Source organism: Symsagittifera roscoffensis, chromosome 9, assembly GCF_963678635.1.
Source record: "Symsagittifera roscoffensis chromosome 9, txSymRosc1.1, whole genome shotgun sequence".
Lineage (NCBI taxonomy): Eukaryota > Metazoa > Xenacoelomorpha > Acoela > Convolutidae > Symsagittifera > Symsagittifera roscoffensis.
The window spans coordinates 4,524,717-4,544,717 of NC_087070.1; the positions used below are offsets into that span (position 1 = coordinate 4,524,717).

General features: G+C 36.6%; 1 protein-coding gene across 2 annotated transcripts in view; it reads right to left on the reverse strand.

Moving 5' to 3' along the window:
- Nucleotides 1-3,004: 3,004 nt before the first annotated feature.
- LOC134854097 (golgin subfamily A member 6-like protein 25) overlaps nucleotides 3,005-20,001 on the reverse strand; it is a 68,792-nt gene continuing 51,795 nt past the window's right edge. For both annotated transcript variants that reach the window (XM_063870203.1, XM_063870205.1), the window contains one exon: nucleotides 3,005-3,431. In XM_063870203.1, coding sequence (XP_063726273.1) covers nucleotides 3,162-3,431 — 270 coding nt within the window. In that variant the 3' untranslated portion in view covers nucleotides 3,005-3,161. The remainder of the gene's footprint in view (nucleotides 3,432-20,001) is intronic.

Genomic DNA, 20,001 nt, shown 5'->3' on the forward strand with positions numbered 1-20,001 from the left:
AACCTCCTGGTTGTTCGTTTCATGAATGGCAGTGGTCGCATTTTTATTTGTAGCAGAAATTTTTTTTATGTTTGTTAGTCTCTTTTTAATCGGTTTCAATTACCTCTGTGCAATTAGTTAATGCAATAAGACAAACTCAATGTGATCCCTCATGGTGATCCTTGCTGATAACACAACTCACCGAATTTTTTTTACTGGAACCTGATTATTGAATAACCTGTTTTAAATGAAATTTAATTAACTTTATGACTGAGAATTGTCATGACTTTTTTCAATAACTCTAGGTGTTCTAATTATCAACTTCGGTGAAACTTTTTGTTTGGCCTGTACTAAGTCTGCAGAAACTACACTCTGCGTTTGAATCAATTTATTGTTTTATCAAAAAGAAAACGGCTTCACTGTGCATCTAAATTGCTCAATAGAATAGAAACTCAGAGCAAAAATTTAAGTAGTGAATAGTTTTGTCGATTTGTCAATGATGTTCTGGCAAAACAATTTAAAAAATTTGTAAGCTCTGATCAAAATTCGTTGCTTCCAAAATCACATCTTTTTCAGTTAGAGAAACTCTGACATTCTTTGACAAATTGGTCAGACAATTTTTAGCGATTGAGGAATCAATTGGTTTTGTCCCCTAAGTTTCCATTTTTTCCGTAAGAACTGAATTGAGTTTTAATCAAAGAATGAAAAATTCGTCAGCATCAGTGTTTGCCGCTAAACCCTTTGTGACGAATTGTCGTCGAGTGCGAACTGTTGCTGGTTACAAATGTCATAAAGTTAACAATTTTTGCCTCACGAAAAATAAACTGATTTTCACTGCAATTTTTGATTGTATAAACTGTGACAGGGGTCTAGGAAATAAGACGACCTTCAATTTAGACGACCATAATAAAACGGAATTTAGACGATAACTCATTGTGAATTTAGACGATTCAGAACTGGTTGACATTATTTATATTAAGAATGATCTTATCCAAAAACTGAACGACTGTATGACACAAAACTGATCAATTTTATTATCGTAAGTTAATTAAACAACATTAAATCGAAAAAGTAATAAACATATTCGAAATGCATAAATAATAGAAAAGTGACATTAATAATCTGATTTCCAGTTGGACAACTAGTATTTACTCAACCAAAAGTAATTTAAATCTGTAAAGAAGTTTCAGTCAATTTGCACGCAAGTTATTGTATGAGTTCCGATATTTTCTGGTCGTCTAATTTGCTTGTCGTCTAATTTCTTAAACATTACTGTTAAAATGTATTTAATAAATTTCATATAACTAGCTTATTTGTAACTATGGGTCACTTTTGTCCCATGTATAATCAAGAACGAAATAAATTACAATTTTTTCTTGTTTAAAATATCGGCAAACTTTCTGATGAAATTTGTATCTCAAATTTACATCTAATTATAACTTCGTTCCAGCTCGGTTTGTTGATTGTTTGATAATTTGATGGTCCAAAAACTGACAGTTCAATTCTTTGATACCAGCTTACACGCACTGGAGTTTTATGGATAAAAAGTGATTAACTTTGAAGCTTATTGTTCATGTCTATAAAATTGAAAAAAAAATCGATTTTATTCAATTAAAGTTGGATTATACTGCTATTATTTAAGAAAGCATTAAAGTCCACTGAAAATCAACTTAATTGTTTTTTTTGTCACTTTTTATAGATAAAGACAAATAAACTCCATCTTAATCGACTTTTTCGCATTATTGAGATGCAAAGTTCAGCGCATATTAGGCGTTTCTACGTTTTAATCTAAAGTTGGTTATTTGTTGTCCAATTTGAATTTTTGAACCTTGCTCAGCAATTTTTTGAGTCAAACTGGTTGATTTTTTTCAGCTTAGTAGATACCTGGGATAATTTTTCCTCATGTGATTTTTAAAAATCGAAACTAGTGTTTGTGGATTTTACTTGTCCACTTATCCAACCCAAAAATGTTTTTTATTTTGTTAAAAATGATAAATGAAAATAAATAAAATTGTTTTTCACGGTACTTTAATTAAGTCACTTTTTTGACCAATTTCTTCTTTTTCGTTTCAGTTAGTGCTAAAAACCTCCTTTCAATCTAAACAATTAGGCCTTTTCTTAAATAAAAGTCGAATGATGAAGATATCGGAAAAATTAACGAAAAACGAATATAGAAGTGCGCTGCATAATTTTTAAAAATGTAATATTAGCCAATCATGATCAGTTTCAGTTTTAGTTTTCATTTTGCTTCAATTTTGATTTTTGGGCCGCTTAACGCATAAGACCCGAAAACTCTCAGCAAATCAATTCTCTTTAAACTGTCCAAAACTGACTGACTTTACAGCTTTTTTCTTTTGAAATCATAAATAATGAATTAGCGCATTCGGTCTATCGCGCATCAGGGATTCCCCCGAAATCAATGACCTTTATTCAATGCTTTTATTTGATGATATGAGAAGAATGCATCTGATAATTTAAAATTGCTGAAAATCTTCTTACTGGAACCTCATAGTTGAAGTTTTCTTCCTTAGAAGAATATGTCGAACTGTACGAATATGAACAACTTCTAAAGCATTTTTGAGAAAGGAAGTTTAAAAAAAAACGTTCGACTTGTGATTGTATTTGATAGCAATTTGTGAGAGAGAAAATGCGCCCAAAATGTTTACTAGTCTACTAATTATAATAATTTTTTTTCTAAATGAACAGTATGATCAGGGGCGGATTTAAGGCGAAGGGTGGGGGGCGTCCGCCCCCCCCCCCCCCCAGGGATTCGACCCCCTGCCGACCCAAAGGGTCCCTCTTTTTGGGCGACCGACCCTAAAATGTTTCTAAAGGCGCCTTTGGAAATTTTTCAAAAATTGCCCAAAAACGGCTTTTTTTTTACTGTTTTTTCAAAAATTTGCAGGCGGCGCAGAAAATTTTGCCAAAAAAATAAGGGCAAAACAGTGCTTTGGAAGAGCTCAAAAAATCAATTTGGTCGAAAAAAAAGGTCGTCAAAATTTTCGAAAATTTTTTGAAGATCCGCCCCCCCCCCTCGAGAAAATCCTAGATCCGCCCCTGAGTATGATATCATCCTCTTTCTTGAATAATTTAATAAATTAGCGAACAACCAAGAACACACGGGACTTACTTCGGCAAAATTTAACAGCTTCGGTATTTGAAAAAAAAGTTTTTTATTCAGACTATGAAATAACACAATCGGAGGCAAAGTATTCAGCTTGACCGTTTGAGAACCACACCCTGGCCACCTCTGCTACTGTCAGATCACGCTGTTTCTCAGCCTTTATATCTTCCTCATTATTTTTCTTCTGCGTCTTCTTCGATTTCGTTTTTCTTCCTTTTTCTGCTTGTTTCTTGGGTTGTTTCTTGGGTTGTTTCTTGGATCGTCCTTTGCTGCCGTTTCCTTCATGTTGCTTTTTTCTGCCAGCTTGCTTACTTTTCTTTTGATCAACCTTAAAAAAATGCCCAGAAGTCATAATAATTATTGTCTAAATTTGGTAGCAATAGTTTTGATGAAGTGTAGTTTACTTGCGACGAAGTCATTTTTTAACGACCAGTATTTTATATTTCTTCAAACTAAGTTGTGTCAAAAGTTCAAAAATTTTCGAACTAGTTTTGTTTTGAGATAATGATTCTGTTATTCTGCAAAAAAAGTTCGGGGAAAATTGACGCTTAATTTTTGCGAAAAACGTTTGTTAAGCTCGAGGCTTATTTTTTATTTTTGCAAAAAATGTTTAGCGAGCCGCGAGGCTTAATTTTTGTTTTTTAAAGAGAATGTTTTAGAAACATCACTGCTTATTTTTTTTGCGAAAAAATCTTTGCAACAATAGACCTCAATCGTAGAAAGACTACAACATACATGATTTTTTTGATGGTAGAACACTCTTTGAAAAATAAACTATTGCAAAAAAGCAACTTTTCAAATTATACATGTATTCATTGAGAGAAACTCATAAAATCTGACTACGCTGCTGGTTTTATTTTTAAATTTATTTAAATCTTTTAATTTTTTGATTGCATCGAACTGATAACAATCTGAGCTGTTAATGCCATTATGGCCCAGTTTGCTGAAGCAAGATTTTGAGTAGAACAAGGTTGATTGAGCAAGAGGTTCCTATGTATTATCATATCGCTTCATCCAGTTCGTGTTGTAGTGTTGTATCGTGTCCCAGATCCTAATGGGGTGTCCTTCCTATGGTGCGGGGTCCTCATATAAAGTAGTGTTGTATCGTGTCCCGGATCCTAAGGGGGTGTCCTCACTATGGAGTGGGTTCCTCACGAAAAGCAAAAACCTAGGAAAGGAGCCCTTATTTTTTTGGAGGACCTTCATCCTAGGAGTTTGTAACCGAACGAAATTTTCCACCCAAAAAGCAGAAGACCACCTACTTAGGATCTTGCTAAGCTTAGCTTAACAACTTAAGACACGATACATAATTCTTTGTAACTCCAACTTTTGGGGTTTAATTGTTGGTCCTGGTTAATTATATGAATCATATTAATAGTCATATTTGTTTCGCGTAAATGAACTTTCGACCTAATTGAAATTCCAGTTTTTGGGGTCCTAATTATTGGGCCTGGTTAATTATATGAATCATATCAATCAATATATTTGTCTCGGACAACTGAATTTTCGACCTAGTTGAAATTTGTTAGTGAAAGTGGAATTGACTTTCATGATAAATAAAAAAAATTCGCCGCCAATTTTGGCAGCGTAACTTTACTGTTGAAAGTAGTAAACTAGTTCTTGAATTCGAGCTATATTTTTGGTGAAAAGGCAGTAAAATGAAAAACAATTAACGGAATTTATACGTCTTTGAAGTAAAATTATCCTGATATTTCTAACCGACAAAACTAATTTGTAGCTGTCTTTTCTCTGTTTTTTGTTATTTCTGATAAACTTCATTACGACATTTTAAATAGTCGAGACCTTTTGGTGGCTCGTTTGGTATTGATAACTGTTCCTTGGACAAGTACATGAAAAACTCCAAAATTTTTGATTGCACGCTTTTTTGCACGATGCGGCCGGATTTATTGACTTTTACCAAGAGGGTCCCAATTACTGTTACAATTTGCCCGGGAACTATAACGATAGGTTTCTGGGACATTTGAGTGGAATCGTTTTCTTTCTTCTCATTAATTTGAGAAAACCAAAAGTCTATCAATGAATTTTTTAGCTACTCAATGTTAGATAAACTTTGGCAGATACTTTTCGAAAACTCGCAGTCTCACGCTCTGTCACGCCCACCCAAATTTATGTCCACGAATCATTGATCTCGGATGAATTTATTTTTCCTCTGCCAGAAACATAATAGGAGTTTTGAGGCCTATCAGTAATTTTTGAGCAGTCTCTTTTTATTTATTGACCTTGAGAGCGGTTTCAATGTTTGGATAGCCTTCAATTGAGCCGCTCAGTAAATCAAGGAATACACACAGACTTTCTCCTTTGCCTATTTACCATTTATTAACTGATTTGATTATTCAATTTTTTTCTGTCCCACTCATCTTTTACTTTTTTTTGTTCAGCTACTTCCTCACCTAATTTTTTTACTCTACCTATTTTTTAACTTCTACTTTTTTTCTACTTTTGATTCAACTTGTTCGCGTTTTTTTCAGTTATCGGATTACTTTCATTCTCCAATTTAATTTATTTTATTTCATTTTACTGTACTTTTTTGTTTATTTTTTTTTTCACATCTTTACTTCACATGATTTAACTTAAATAATTTCATACTTACTAAATAACTAACTGAGATAATTTTTACCTACATACTAACTTAAATAATTTTTACATGCATACAAACAAGCATACACACTTACTTGGATAAATACAGACTGACAAATCAACTTGCATACTTTAATTTGCCTAATTTTACTTCTTCTACTCATTTCGCTTAACTTTTTCCATGAATCAACTTTAATCGACAACACCTTTTTGAATTTACTTTAATGTGCTCACTGCATTTTGCGTTCGTTCTTTACTTTACTCTGCCTGTCTTTATCTTACTTACCTTTGTTTGCTTTATAAAACACCTACTCACTTACTTACTTACCCACTCGCTTACTTACTTTCTTACTTACTTACTTATTTACTCACTTATTTACTTACTTACTTACTTCTTACTTACTTACTTACTTACTTACTTACTTTTTTATTTACTTACTTACTTACTTACTTACTTACTTACTTACTTACTTACTTACTTACTTACTTACTTACTTACTTACTTACTTACTTACTTACTTACTTACTTACTTACTTACTTACTTACTTACTTACTTACTTACTTACTTACTTGTTCACTTACTTACTTACTAACTTACTTACTTACTTACTTACTTACTTACTTACTTACTTACTTACTTACTTATTTACTTCCTTACTTACTAACTTACTTACTTACTTACTCACTCGTTTACTTAATTAAATACTTACTTCTTACTCATTTGCCCAAGTACTTCCTCACTTCCCCACCCATATAAAAATCGACACACACACTGTTTCAAAATTCTAAATACACAATCGGATTAATTGATTAGCTGGTGAATGTAATAATGTTTTTTTGTGACAAAAAGATAGTTCAATTCTCGTAAAGTACCTGAAACCAAAGTACGGTAGTAGTCATAGATAATTTAAATATTCCGAGATTAAGCCAATTTTATCTATAAATAGCCATTTCTATGTGTAGTGACACATTTATTTCATTAGACTAAAAGTTGAGCTGCGCGTTAATTGAAAAGAAGTACGGAGGCACAGCTAGATCTACTAACCGGTTGCTGACTGTATGAATGGACGGATTGATGACTGGCTGCTTGGATCAAAACTTGATTGAATGAATGTATGGCTCAAGGTTTGAACAGTTGAATGAACGGCTAGATGAATAGATGGCTTGATAGCCGGATGGCCGGATCGATCAGACTGATGGATAGCATGTTGGTTATATAGATCTTGGCTTCACACACGCATGGACAGTTGATGAATGAAGAATGAATTGATGGATATATGATTTTATGATGGATAGATGGCCCTATGATGCTTGAATGGTTTGATGAATGGATGGTTTGACACATGGAAAGTTTTTTCGCATGGAAGGTTGGCTAGATAAGAGAATGAATCGATGGTTGGTTGGATTGTTGGGTTGATGGAAGACTGATAGAAAAAGAATTAAAAGGATATTTGGACGGATAACTTGCCGGTTGGACAAGGGTCGGCTAAATGACGCTCAGCTAGATGGATGGATGAAAGCTTGAATGCTGGGCTGAATAGCTTGAAAAATGACTGAATGGATAGTTGGCATGAAGGATGGATGACGGGATGGATGGTTGGCGGGGTTGAACCATGGGTGGCTGAATGGCTAAAATAATATCTGGATGGATTCGTGACTGGATTTTTAGGTGTCTAAATGGATGGATAGCTTGATGGACGAAAAAAAGACTGATGGCTGGACGTCTGGTTGGATAGCTAGATCGATGGACGTTTTGTTGAACGGATAGCTGGAAGTAACAGGTTTGATGGTTGGATGGCTGATTGAATGGTTGGACAATTGATTAGACAAAAAATTTTGGATGATTGATTGGATGGGTGGCTGGCTGGCTGGCTGGTTATTCAGATGGATAGAAAAATTGATGCCAGCTGGATGATTGACTGATGAATGGCTTTGTGGATAAATGGATGATAAGATGTTTGGGTGGCTGAAAACATAGGCGATGAGTACATAGATTTCTGCTGTATGGATGGTTCGATGGATCAATTGATGAAATAATGGCTCTTTGAATCCATGGATGTATGGCTGACTGGGTAGTTAAATGGATGGATATACCGATGCCGCATGGATGGATGACTGATTGGATAGATAGCTTTGTGGATGGATGGGTGATAAGATAATTGGGTGAATGAAAGGCTGAACGATGAGTACATTGATTGCTGCTGTATGGTTGGTTGGATGGATCAATGGAAGGTTTAATGGCTCGTTGGGTGGAAGGATTTTTGGCTGACTGGGAGGTTAGATGGACGGTTATTTTGATGCCGCTTGGATGGAAGACTGATTGGATATATAGTTTTGTGGATGGATCGTTGATAAAATTTTTGTGTGGCTAAAAGTATGGACGATGAGTGCATTTTTTGCTGCTGTATAAACGGTTGGACGGAGCAATGGATGAATTAATGGCTCGTGGGGTGATGCAATGGTTAGTTGGCTGGTTGCATAGCTGCTTGATGGATAGATGACTAGTTGAATGGATGCTTGAAATGTTAAATAATTGGAAGTTTTTACGAACGGCGAATGGCTTGGTAGACATAAAGATAGACGGCCAGATAACTGGATCTACGACTGGATGCATAACCTTTGCACTACACTAACGTATGCTGCCTTGCTCTCTCTAGGCATTACTCTATACGATATAGCCACATATGCAAACAAATTCTCTGGCAATTTTGACTTTGAAATTGATTTAAACGTCACAGGTATTTAGCATTTAATTGAAGCAAAAATCACTCCATAGCTTATAAACAAAAAACAGTTAGCACAAAAAGCTTTCAAACACTTGTCATACATTACGTGGTGATCATAAAATTCTTTTCAAAATTTTGAAAAACTGACGAATTTCTGATTGAAGTTAGTTTTTCAGTTTTTTTTTCAACTGATACTTGGTAACATGTATTGTTGTTGTTCTGATTGGTTACAAACTGGTTTCGTTTTGAGGGCCACATCGTTAATCAAATACATTCAGTAAATTAATCAGTGAAATTTAAAAACTTAATGTCAAAATGTCAAAAAAAGTGGTAATTTTAATTTTAAAAAGTAACCTGTTAAGCTTTAGATAAACTATACATTTTACCGCTGTTATTTCAAATGAATCTCTAGAGTCTGAAAATAACTTATAAAAATAATTAATTAGGCTTTAAAAGATTTATTGGTTTCAAACTCAAACTCAATAGTTTCATTTGAGAGGTACTGAAGGGCAATTAAAAGTTTATTAGGGGTAAAATTAATGATAGGTTGTTTCGTAAAAGATTAGAATTGTTACCCTATGAAGTTAAGACGCGCACAGAGTTTTTAGAAGTGAAACAAAAAATTGAACCTAAATGTTGATTTTTTTTATGAAGAGTGTTGTTTTTTATTTAACAATCTTTTTACAGTGTTAATTGAACAATTTAAAACAAACATAATCAATTCATAACTTCAACAACGTACCTACATGAACTGTTATTGTTTTTTGTTTGAAGCAAGATCAGCTGTTTGATTATATTATTTTTCAGTTCAAGTGCTTTGCGATTCTAGTTTTGTTAGTTTCGAACGAACATAATAACTACGTGACTCAAGCCACCAACTCTGATCTTTTTGTAATCAAGTAATAAGGACTGATGATAACTTTTTTCAGTTGCGAAACAGATCTAGAACCTTATGATGTCTTTGTTTTGTGGAACTTTTATGACTAAAGAAAAAAATTGCTGAAAATTTTTTAAAAAATTTGATGTAATTAAGCTTGCGTTTTTCATTGTGTTATCTGGCGACAAACTACTGGTAGCCTGCTCTAAGATAATTGAGTGATCAAATTGGAGTTTCACCTGAAAGCATTTGACAATTTTTTTGTGCAAATGGGTGTATTTTGGCCAGAGTAAATTGGTTTGAGTGTTTTTGTGTGCAGTCTTCCAACAAATTGAATTTTAGTAAGTGTCAAGATTCGTAATACAAATACACTTATGGGTGTGTTTTTTACTGAAGTAGCAGCAGAAGTAATTATGTAGGTTAATTTTTTATAAGTCAACGCATCCGAAAATTTAAAATTTTTGCAAAAACAAGAAAAAACGAACAAAAAAAATAATGTCTTTAAATGATCATAAGTTGTCCCATCTGCAAAAAACAATCAGAATTGATTCATCTCTGGCAAAATTAGGAAATTTAGCTTTAAAAAAACAAGCCTTACAAAAATAATCTTAAGGGTTCAGATGTGCGTTAATAAGCTATTTGATTTTCCAAGTCATTTCAAATCATTTCATATGAAGTCCCACAAAACACAGAGGCATAACCGTTTGGTTTAAAGGGCAAAAGCTATCCCGGCAATGCTCGTCGCTATGCTCCTTGGGAAAGCCTCCCGCTGGTATAGTCAATTTGCTCGATCTTTCACATCCAGAAGCGTGATAACTATCAACTGAGTAGTCCTAGAACTGCTATTGTTTGTAAATGCGCTATCCGTGTTTGGCGAAGCATTTCAGATGAAGTGCCACAAAACACAGAGGCATGGCCGTTTGGTTTAGCGGGCAATAGCTATCCCGGCGTTGGTGGCCGCTACTCTCCTCGAGAACGTCTTCTGCTGGTATTGCCGATATAGTTGAACTTTCACTTCCAGAAGCGTAAAAACTATCAAATGAGTGGTCCTAGAACTGCGATGGTCTGTTAATGCGCTATCCGTGTTTGCCGAAACAATTCATATGAAGTCCCACAAAACACAGAGGCATAACCATTTGATTTAGCGGGCAATAGCTATGCAGGCGTTGCTCGTCGCTACGCTCCTCGGGAACGCCTCCCGCTGATATAGTCGATATGGTTGAGCTTTCGTTTCTACCCATAATCATGAAATGGGTAGTCCTAGAAATGCTTTTGCGTGAGAATTTGCTATCCGTGTTTGCCAAAACATTTCATATAAAGTCCCACAAAACACAGATGCATGGTCGTTTGGTTTAGCGGGTAATAGTTCTCCCGGCATTGCTCGTCGCTACGCTCCTTGGGAAAGCCTCCCGCTGCCATAGTCAATATGCTTGAGCTTTCACTTCCAGAAGCGTGATAACTATCAACTGAGTAGTCCTAGAACTGTTATTGTGTGTAAATGCGCTATCTGTGTTTGACGAAACCTTGCAGATAAAGTGCCACTTAACACAGAGGTATGGCCGTTTGGTTTAGCGGGCAATAGTTATGCAGGCGTTGCTCGTCGCTACGCTCCTCGGGAACGCCTCCCGCTGATATAGTCGATATGGTTGAGCTTTCGTTTCTAGAAGCGTAAAAACTATCAAATGAGTAGTCCTAGAACTGCGATGCTCTGTTAATGCGCTATCCGTGTTTGCCGAAACAATTCATATGAAGTCCCACAAAACACAGAGGCATAACCATTTGATTTAGCGGGCAATAGCTATGCAAGCGATGCTCGTCGCTACGCTCCTCGGGAACGCCTCCAGCTGATATAGTCGATATGGTTGAACTTTCGTTTCTAGAAGCGTGATAACCATCAAATGGGTAGTCCTAGAAATGCTTTTGCCTGAGAATTTGCTATCCGTGTTTGCCAAAACATTTCATATGAAGTCCCACAAAACACAGATGCATGGTCGTTTGGTTTAGCGGGTAATAGTTCTCCCGGCGTTGCTCGTCGCTACGCTCCTCGGGAACGCCTCCCGCTGATGAAGTCAGTACGGTTGAAGTTCTCCTTGCAGAATCGTGATATTTTTTAAATGATCAGTCTCAGACCTGCTGTTGTCTGTTAATGCGCTATCCGTGTTTGCCGAAACAATTCATATGAAGTCCCACAAAACACAGAGGCATAACCATTTGATTTAGCGGGCAATAGCTATGCAAGCGATGCTCGTCGCTACGCTCCTCGGGAACGCCTCCAGCTGATATAGTCGATATGGTTGAACTTTCGTTTCTAGAAGCGTGATAACCATCAAATGGGTAGTCCTAGAAATGCTTTTGCGTGAGAATTTGCTATCCGTGTTTGCCAAAATATTTCATATAAAGTCCCACAAAACACAGATGCATGGTCGTTTGGTTCAGCGGGTAATAGTTCTCCCGGCGTTGCTCGTCGCTACGCTCCTCGGGATCGCCTCCCGCTGATGAAGTCAGTACGGTTGAAGTTCTCCTTGCAGAATCGTGATGTTTTTTAAATGATCAGTCTCAGACCTGCTGTTGTGTGTTAATGTGGTATCCGTGTTTGCCGAAAAAATTCATATGAAGTCCCACAAAACACAGAGGCATAACCATTTGATTTAGCGGGCAAAAGTTATGCAGGCGTTGCTCGTCGCTACGCTCCTCGGGAACGCCTCCCGCTGATATAGTCGATATGGTTGAGCTTTCGTTTCGAGAAGCGTGATAACCATGAAATGGGTAGTCCTAGAAATGCTTTTGCGTGAGAATTTGCTATCCGTGTTTGCCAAAACATTTCATATAAAGTCCCACAAAACACAGATGCATGGTCGTTTTGTTTAGCGGGTAATAGTTCTCCCGGCGTTGCTCGTCGCTACGCTCCTTGGGAAAGCCTCCCGCTGGTAAAGTCAATATGCTTGAGCTTTCACTTCCAGAAGCGTGATAACTATCAACTGAGTAGTCCTAGAACTGTTATTGTGTGTAAATGCGCTATCTGACGAAACATTGCAGATAAAGTGCCACAAAACACAGATGCATGGCCGTTTGGTTTAGCGGGCAATAGCTATCCCGGCGTTGGTGGCCGCTACTCTCCTGGAGAACGTCTTCTGCTGGTGTAGCCGATATAGTTGAACTTTCACTTCCAGAAGCGTAAAAACTATCAAATGAGTAGTCCTAGAACTGCGATGCTCTGTTAATGCGCTATCCGTGTTTGCCGAAACAATTCATATGAAGTCCCACAAAACACAGAGGCATAACCATTTGATTTAGCGGGCAATAGCTATGCAAGCGATGCTCGTCGCTACGCTCCTCGGGAACGCCTCCCGCTGATATAGTCGATATGGTTGAACTTTCGTTTCTAGAAGCGTGATAACCATCAAATGGGTAGTCCTAGAAATGCTTTTGCGTGAGAATTTGCTATCCGTGTTTGCCAAAACATATCATATAAAGTTCCACAAAACACAGATGCATGGTCGTTTGGTTTAGCGGGTAATAGTTCTCCCGGCGTTGCTCGTCGCTACGCTCCTCGGGAACGCCTCCCGCTGATGAAGTCAGTACGGTTGAAATTCTCCTTGCAGAAGCGTGATATTTTTTAAATGATCAGTCTCAGACCTGCTGTTGTGTGTTAATGTGGTATCCGTGTTTGACGAAAAAATTCATATACAATCTTACAAAACACAGAGGCATGGCCGGTTGGTTTGGCGGGCAATAGTTATCCCGTCTTGGCTCGTCGCTACGCTCCTCGGGAACGCCTCCAGCTGATATAGTCGATATGGTTGAACTTTCGTTTCTAGAAGCGTGATAACCATCAAATGGATAGTCCTAGAAATGCTTTTGCGTGAGAATTTGCTATCCGTGTTTGCCAAAACATTTCATATAAAGTCCCACAAAACACAGATGCATGGTCGTTTGGTTCAGCGGGTAATAGTTCTCCCGGCGTTGCTCGTCGCTACGCTCCTCGGGATCGCCTCCCGCTGATGAAGTCAGTACGGTTGAAGTTCTCCTTGCAGAATCGTGATGTTTTTTAAATGATCAGTCTCAGACCTGCTGTTGTGTGTTAATGTGGTATCCGTGTTTGCCGAAAAAATTCATATGAAGTCCCACAAAACACAGAGGCATAACCATTTGATTTAGCGGGCAAAAGTTATGCAGGCGTTGCTCGTCGCTACGCTCCTCGGGAACGCCTCCCGCTGATATAGTCGATATGGTTGAGCTTTCGTTTCGAGAAGCGTGATAACCATGAAATGGGTAGTCCTAGAAATGCTTTTGCGTGAGAATTTGCTATCCGTGTTTGCCAAAACATTTCATATAAAGTCCCACAAAACACAGATGCATGGTCGTTTTGTTTAGCGGGTAATAGTTCTCCCGGCGTTGCTCGTCGCTACGCTCCTTGGGAAAGCCTCCCGCTGGTAAAGTCAATATGCTTGAGCTTTCACTTCCAGAAGCGTGATAACTATCAACTGAGTAGTCCTAGAACTGTTATTGTGTGTAAATGCGCTATCTGACGAAACATTGCAGATAAAGTGCCACAAAACACAGATGCATGGCCGTTTGGTTTAGCGGGCAATAGCTATCCCGGCGTTGGTGGCCGCTACTCTCCTGGAGAACGTCTTCTGCTGGTGTAGCCGATATAGTTGAACTTTCACTTCCAGAAGCGTAAAAACTATCAAATGAGTAGTCCTAGAACTGCGATGCTCTGTTAATGCGCTATCCGTGTTTGCCGAAACAATTCATATGAAGTCCCACAAAACACAGAGGCATAACCATTTGATTTAGCGGGCAATAGCTATGCAAGCGATGCTCGTCGCTACGCTCCTCGGGAACGCCTCCCGCTGATATAGTCGATATGGTTGAACTTTCGTTTCTAGAAGCGTGATAACCATCAAATGGGTAGTCCTAGAAATGCTTTTGCGTGAGAATTTGCTATCCGTGTTTGCCAAAACATATCATATAAAGTTCCACAAAACACAGATGCATGGTCGTTTGGTTTAGCGGGTAATAGTTCTCCCGGCGTTGCTCGTCGCTACGCTCCTCGGGAACGCCTCCCGCTGATGAAGTCAGTACGGTTAAAATTCTCCTTGCAGAAGCGTGATATTTTTTAAATGATCAGTCTCAGACCTGCTGTTGTGTGTTAATGTGGTATCCGTGTTTGACGAAAAAATTCATATACAATCTTACAAAACACAGAGGCATGGCCGGTTGGTTTGGCGGGCAATAGTTATCCCGTCTTGGCTCGTCGCTACGCTCCACGGGAACGCCTCCCGCATCTGCGATCAGTTTGGTTCAGCTTACACCGCAACAAGGGTTTCTTATCCAAGAACGATGATATAAAAGCAAAGCGAAAAAAAATGAAAAAAACCTATGCATTGGTTTTTAATTGTGATGGTTAATTTTAATTAGTGATAACAAGCGTTCCATGAAATCTGACATATCCTTCTTCTCTTTCCTTCAAGTTTTTTTTGCCCGTTTAAACATTTTCTGTGAGAGTTTTTGACCGCAAAAAAAGCTTGAAGGGAAGAAAAAAAGGATATGTCAGATTGAAATCAAGCATCACAATTCAGAATCTTGACATAGGTTCTTTTTTGCTTTGCTCTGATAGCACCCTACTTGAACAAGAACCACGCTTGTTGAGTTGTAAGAAGCGGGAGCCGTTCCCGAGGCGTTAAGCGTCGAGCCAAGCAGTGATAACTATTTCGCGTTAAGCCAAACGGCCATGCCTCTGTGTTTGTTGAGATTGTATATCAAACTTTTCGGCAAACACGGATAACGAATTAGTACACAACAGCAGGACTAGGAGTACTCATTTGATAGTTATCAAGCTACTGTTATAGTAGATGATAGGGATCTTAGTGTTTCGTGGGTTGGCTCTGAGATGCAATATTGACCCTTATACGTATACTGTTAGATATAGTTTTTGCAAAAAGTTCGATAGACAATTTTTATTAGACCAAGCAATCTGCCGATTAAGAAGAAAAACTGCGAGCAAATGTGAATTTCAGGCGACTTGAGACACTAACTACGTAAGTGAGTAGGTAAGTAAGTAAGTGAGAAGATGAGTTGGTAAAATAAGATTAAGTAAGGCAAATAAAGTGAAGAACGAATGCAAAATGTAGTAAAGACATCAAAGTAAAGTTAATTAGATAGTATTGAGTAAAGTTGAATCATTTAAAAAATACGTGAGTTAGGTAAAAGAAGTAAAAAAGGCAAAGTATAATTATGTAAGCAAGTTGTTTTGTCTGTCTGTATTTATCCCAGTAGGTGTGCATGCTTGTATGCAAGCTTGTAAAAATTATGTAAGTTTTTTATATAGGTAAAAAGTATGTTAGTAAATTAATTATAAAGTTGTATGAAATTAGGTATATTTCAGTTAAGTAATATACAGTAAAGTAATGTGATTTGATATGAATAAAAAAGTAAAGTAGAATAAATTAAAATAAAGCATGAAAGTAATCAAGTATTTGAAAAAAAACGCAGAGTGAAAAATGTTGAATAAAAAAACTGCAACAGTTGTTTTTGCGTGACAAAATTTTCTTAGTTAGGTCATATGCTTCATAACGAGACCAAGCGGTCCACTTTAAAAAACGTAAGCGGATTGCGCTACAGGCAAAATCCGGACTTGTCCCGAAACCGAAAAAAGTGCGATTTTTCTTTGATTTTCTCTGGATTCCACGGACAACTAGATAAAACACTGTTTTGCCCAAAAATAATACAAAAACAGACAATTTTGCGGAATCCGCAATCAAATTTGTGGAACCCCGAATAAGTTTGTGGAATCCATAAAAAAATCATAATAATTTATGTGTTTAGTAAAATTAGGCTGTCGCGAAATCCGCAACTGTTAATGGAATCTGCAAATTGTTGGCGGAAACCACAAATGTTAAGTGGAAACCGCAAATTGTGAGCCGAATCAGCAAATTGAAAGCGGAATACGCTTGCTTTTGCGTAATCGAGTTACATTTGCGGATTGCGGAACAACTACCTATATTTTCTCGTTGAGGAATCCGCAACAAAATAAATATGCCGATAAAAATTACGTAACAGGTATTTGTATGCGGAATCCACTGGAAGTTTGTAAGTGGAATCCACTTGAAATTTGGAACATCTTCTAAAACTTGTTTTCGGAATCCAGGAACATACCTATACAAAAATGTGCGCCTATCCAGTACACAGTTTGGCCTCCTAATGTTCTTTTTAATTAAACGTGTCAGTCCGAACTTGCTGCAATTTTCTATAAGTTTATGCAGACTCCAATCGGACCGACGCTCATTCACAAACAGCCTAACATACAATTCAATACATGAAGTCTTTGGAAAAATTGCTGATTTTACAATTACCTTGGAAAAAAATGTAAGATAAACATTTTTACAGTTTTTTTTTTCAAAAAGTACATTAATATATTTTAAAACAACTCTCCAAACTTATGGCAGTTTTTGTTCTTTGAAAGCAACTTCAGCATAAAAAATGGATTAAAAATGCATATCAAAAAGTTTTTCTGCTTAAACATTGTGTGATATGCTCTCTTTACATGAAAAAATGGCTGTAAAAATTTCAATAATGAGCTTAAACTCCTTACTGTGATTTAATAAAAGAAAGAAATATTTTGTGTCTGTAATGAAATCCAGGCTGAAGTTTTTGCACAATAATTTAAAAAAGTTACCAGCAGGTGTTGTTTGTAATTAGTGTAATTTGTTTTTATATTACAGTTACAAAAAAGAGGCAACATATAAAAAAACAACTCTTTTCAACCTCGGAGTTTTTTTTTATTCAGTGAAAAACCTGTTGTTAGAAAATCATTGAGTAGTGTGTTTTTGAGACTCAAAAATCGAAATCAAAATATCCGATACTCTTTGTTTTCACTTTACTGCAGAAAATGCTGGATCAACTAACTTCACAGCCTGGGAAAAATTTTCATACAATTAAATAATATGAAAAGCTATGCTATGTTTATTAAAATTATAGCAAAAAGCAAGAGTATCGAAAAGTGTCATACTTATGATAAAGTTCCATTGTATAGAAAACCGCTTATTTTTCTCTTTTCGTACAGCTTTTCCGGTCTATGACATTGTACAAAATTACATCGGGCGCGGATCTAGGGCTGTCTTGAGAGGGGGGGGGGGGGGGGGGGGTGGAGGCTTTCCCAAATCACTATAAAGACCCTATAATGACTAAATTTTCTAAGGCGTTTTCATGCTTTTTTGGAAATTTTTGGCCAAAAAATTGCGTTTTTACGGCGCGCTCACCCCCCCCCCCCCCCCCTCAAAATTAGTATAGATTGACGCAAAACTTTTGTAGGTCAGTCATCCAAAACTGGATATCTCAAAATAGTACAAAGGGAGGACCTTTTGGGTCTGCAGGGGGTCGAATCCCTGAACGAGGAGGCCTCCTCCCACCCCTTTTCCCCTAAGTTCGCTACTGACTTATAATATAAGCATTTGTTTTCTATGCATTATTTGTCAATTCGGCGGACATCTCTTTTTTTGTCAAAACACCATGGGAATTATGTCAAGTTATCGTGTCGATCTGAATGTTTCGTTAAATCGATCGCCAAATCTTTCTCAATGCAGTCACTATAATTTTGCCCGTTTGCCGTGACATAATTTTCATCTGTAGTCAACGTTTGTAGGTTTTGTTTTTTGCTGTAAGTTGGTTTTTCTTAAGTAAATATTGTAGTGTTTTCTCTAGAACTTGGGTATTTGAATAATTCAGTGTTCAGAGGAGCTCACAGATTAATCAGTTTTTAGCATTGCCCGAAAAAGTATTAGTCTAATGGGAAGAGTGATTTGGAGCAGCACAAACTGCACTTCTGTTCTGCAATGTAATTCTTGGTTCTTGGCTCGTGTTCACGTGCGGAGTCGTATCACCGCGCTTAGAAGAATGCGAAACGATAAAATATGTTGCGCTAGTCGCATTTCTGCTTCGAGGTATAACTACTGAGCTGAGGCTCTGCCAAACTTGTGTTGAAACTTATTTTCAAATAATCTTCCAGCTAACCTTTTGTTCCGACTTTCAAAGAGAAAGACAGAATTTTTGTGCTTGGAGTTGTTTTTTTTAATCTTCCTGGCGATCTTTTGACTTTTTCTACCAATTGTTGGTGAAAATTTTTGATATCATTTGAAAAGTATTCTTGTCCGAGCTCAGTCATAAGGAGATATTTCAACTGTGATTGTTTTTCAGATAGTTTTACGGATTTAAAAGTTGTTAATTCGGCCAATTTCTTGCAATAAACGTTTAAGTGTCTTAATAATCGTTTCCAATAGAATTCAGGCGTGGTATTTGGTCTATTTAAAACTTTTTTCTATGCGAACTAAATCATCGCTCCTACTTTTCTGAATAGTGTTTTTTTCTTCAGGTTAATTTCGATTGTTTAACAAGCAGTTTTGGAAGATTTTTTTTTGATACCATCTGAAAAGTATTCTTTTCCCATGCTCTAATTTAAAATTATTCTATAATTGTGATCGTTCTTTGAAAAGTTAGGTATCTTCAAATTTTGTCATTTCAGCCAAATTGGAATAAAATAACGCGTAATATATTTCGCGCTATCAGTGCATAAGCGGAGATTTAATTCCTTGCCGAAACCGTTCCAAGTTGAATTGAGGCAATTATTTGATCTATTTAATACTTCGCTAGATTTTGTTTTTCATATAGTTAGTTTATATAGTTATGATCCTTTTAACATGATTTCATGTTGTTTGAAAGTTTCATCAAAACTTGTACGCAAACTAAAATATTTTGTCCTCAAAAGCAGTCGGGACATTTAGCCCTAGCCGATCAAGAGATTTTATATGACAAGATCTTGCCTTATTTTTGCAAATTATGGTTATCGTGCAAAATGGAGGTTATTTTGCAAAACTTCTGTCCTAAAACGAAACAAGACTATTCATATGAAGGCCTGAATGTTCCGACTGCCTTTTAAGGTTTATAGAGCAGTAATAACATTAAAAAACTAAATGAAAAATAAAAACAAAATGAATCTTTTTTCTAAAATTTGAAATATATATTTTATAAAAATCATACCCCCACTCGCCATATAAAGATTAAAAGGATAAATTTCGCTCATTGTATTAAATCAATTATGGCAAATAAACTTCTTTCAACCAATTTCGAACGGTTTCTAAGACGGATTAACTCTCCGCTTACGCGTTAATAGCAAAAAATTGCGCGTCATTGTCCCAAAGTGGCTAAATTGACAATTTTTAAACCCCTGTAACTTTACAAAAAATGATCACAGGTGAAATATCTTTTCAAATGTGATCTCAGGACAACAATAATTTTCGTATGATCTGGAAAAAACTTCGTCAAAAACGGTTAGCTAAAAAGTCGAATTTGTCTGAATAAAAAAAAACCCACCACGAGCACAAATATTCCGTTACCTTGGTATCGATTGTCGGATCAACAAAAAAAAAGAAATTAGGACCGTGATCAATACAAACTGTTTCTAAAACGTGGATGCAGTAATTTTTGAGTTGATTTAAAAAACAGATAAAACTTGTGTAAGCTGTTCATTGTTGTTTAAAGAGTCTAATAGATAATCATGCATCCTAGTTTTTCTCAGTGTGCAAAGATTTTTGCAAAAGAGTTTTGAAAAAAAAACGAAGCAATTAAGAAAAATTGTTAAGCAAATTTTTTTAAATGGTTTATATGTTCAGGTACAGAAAAGTAGAGTCATTAAGAG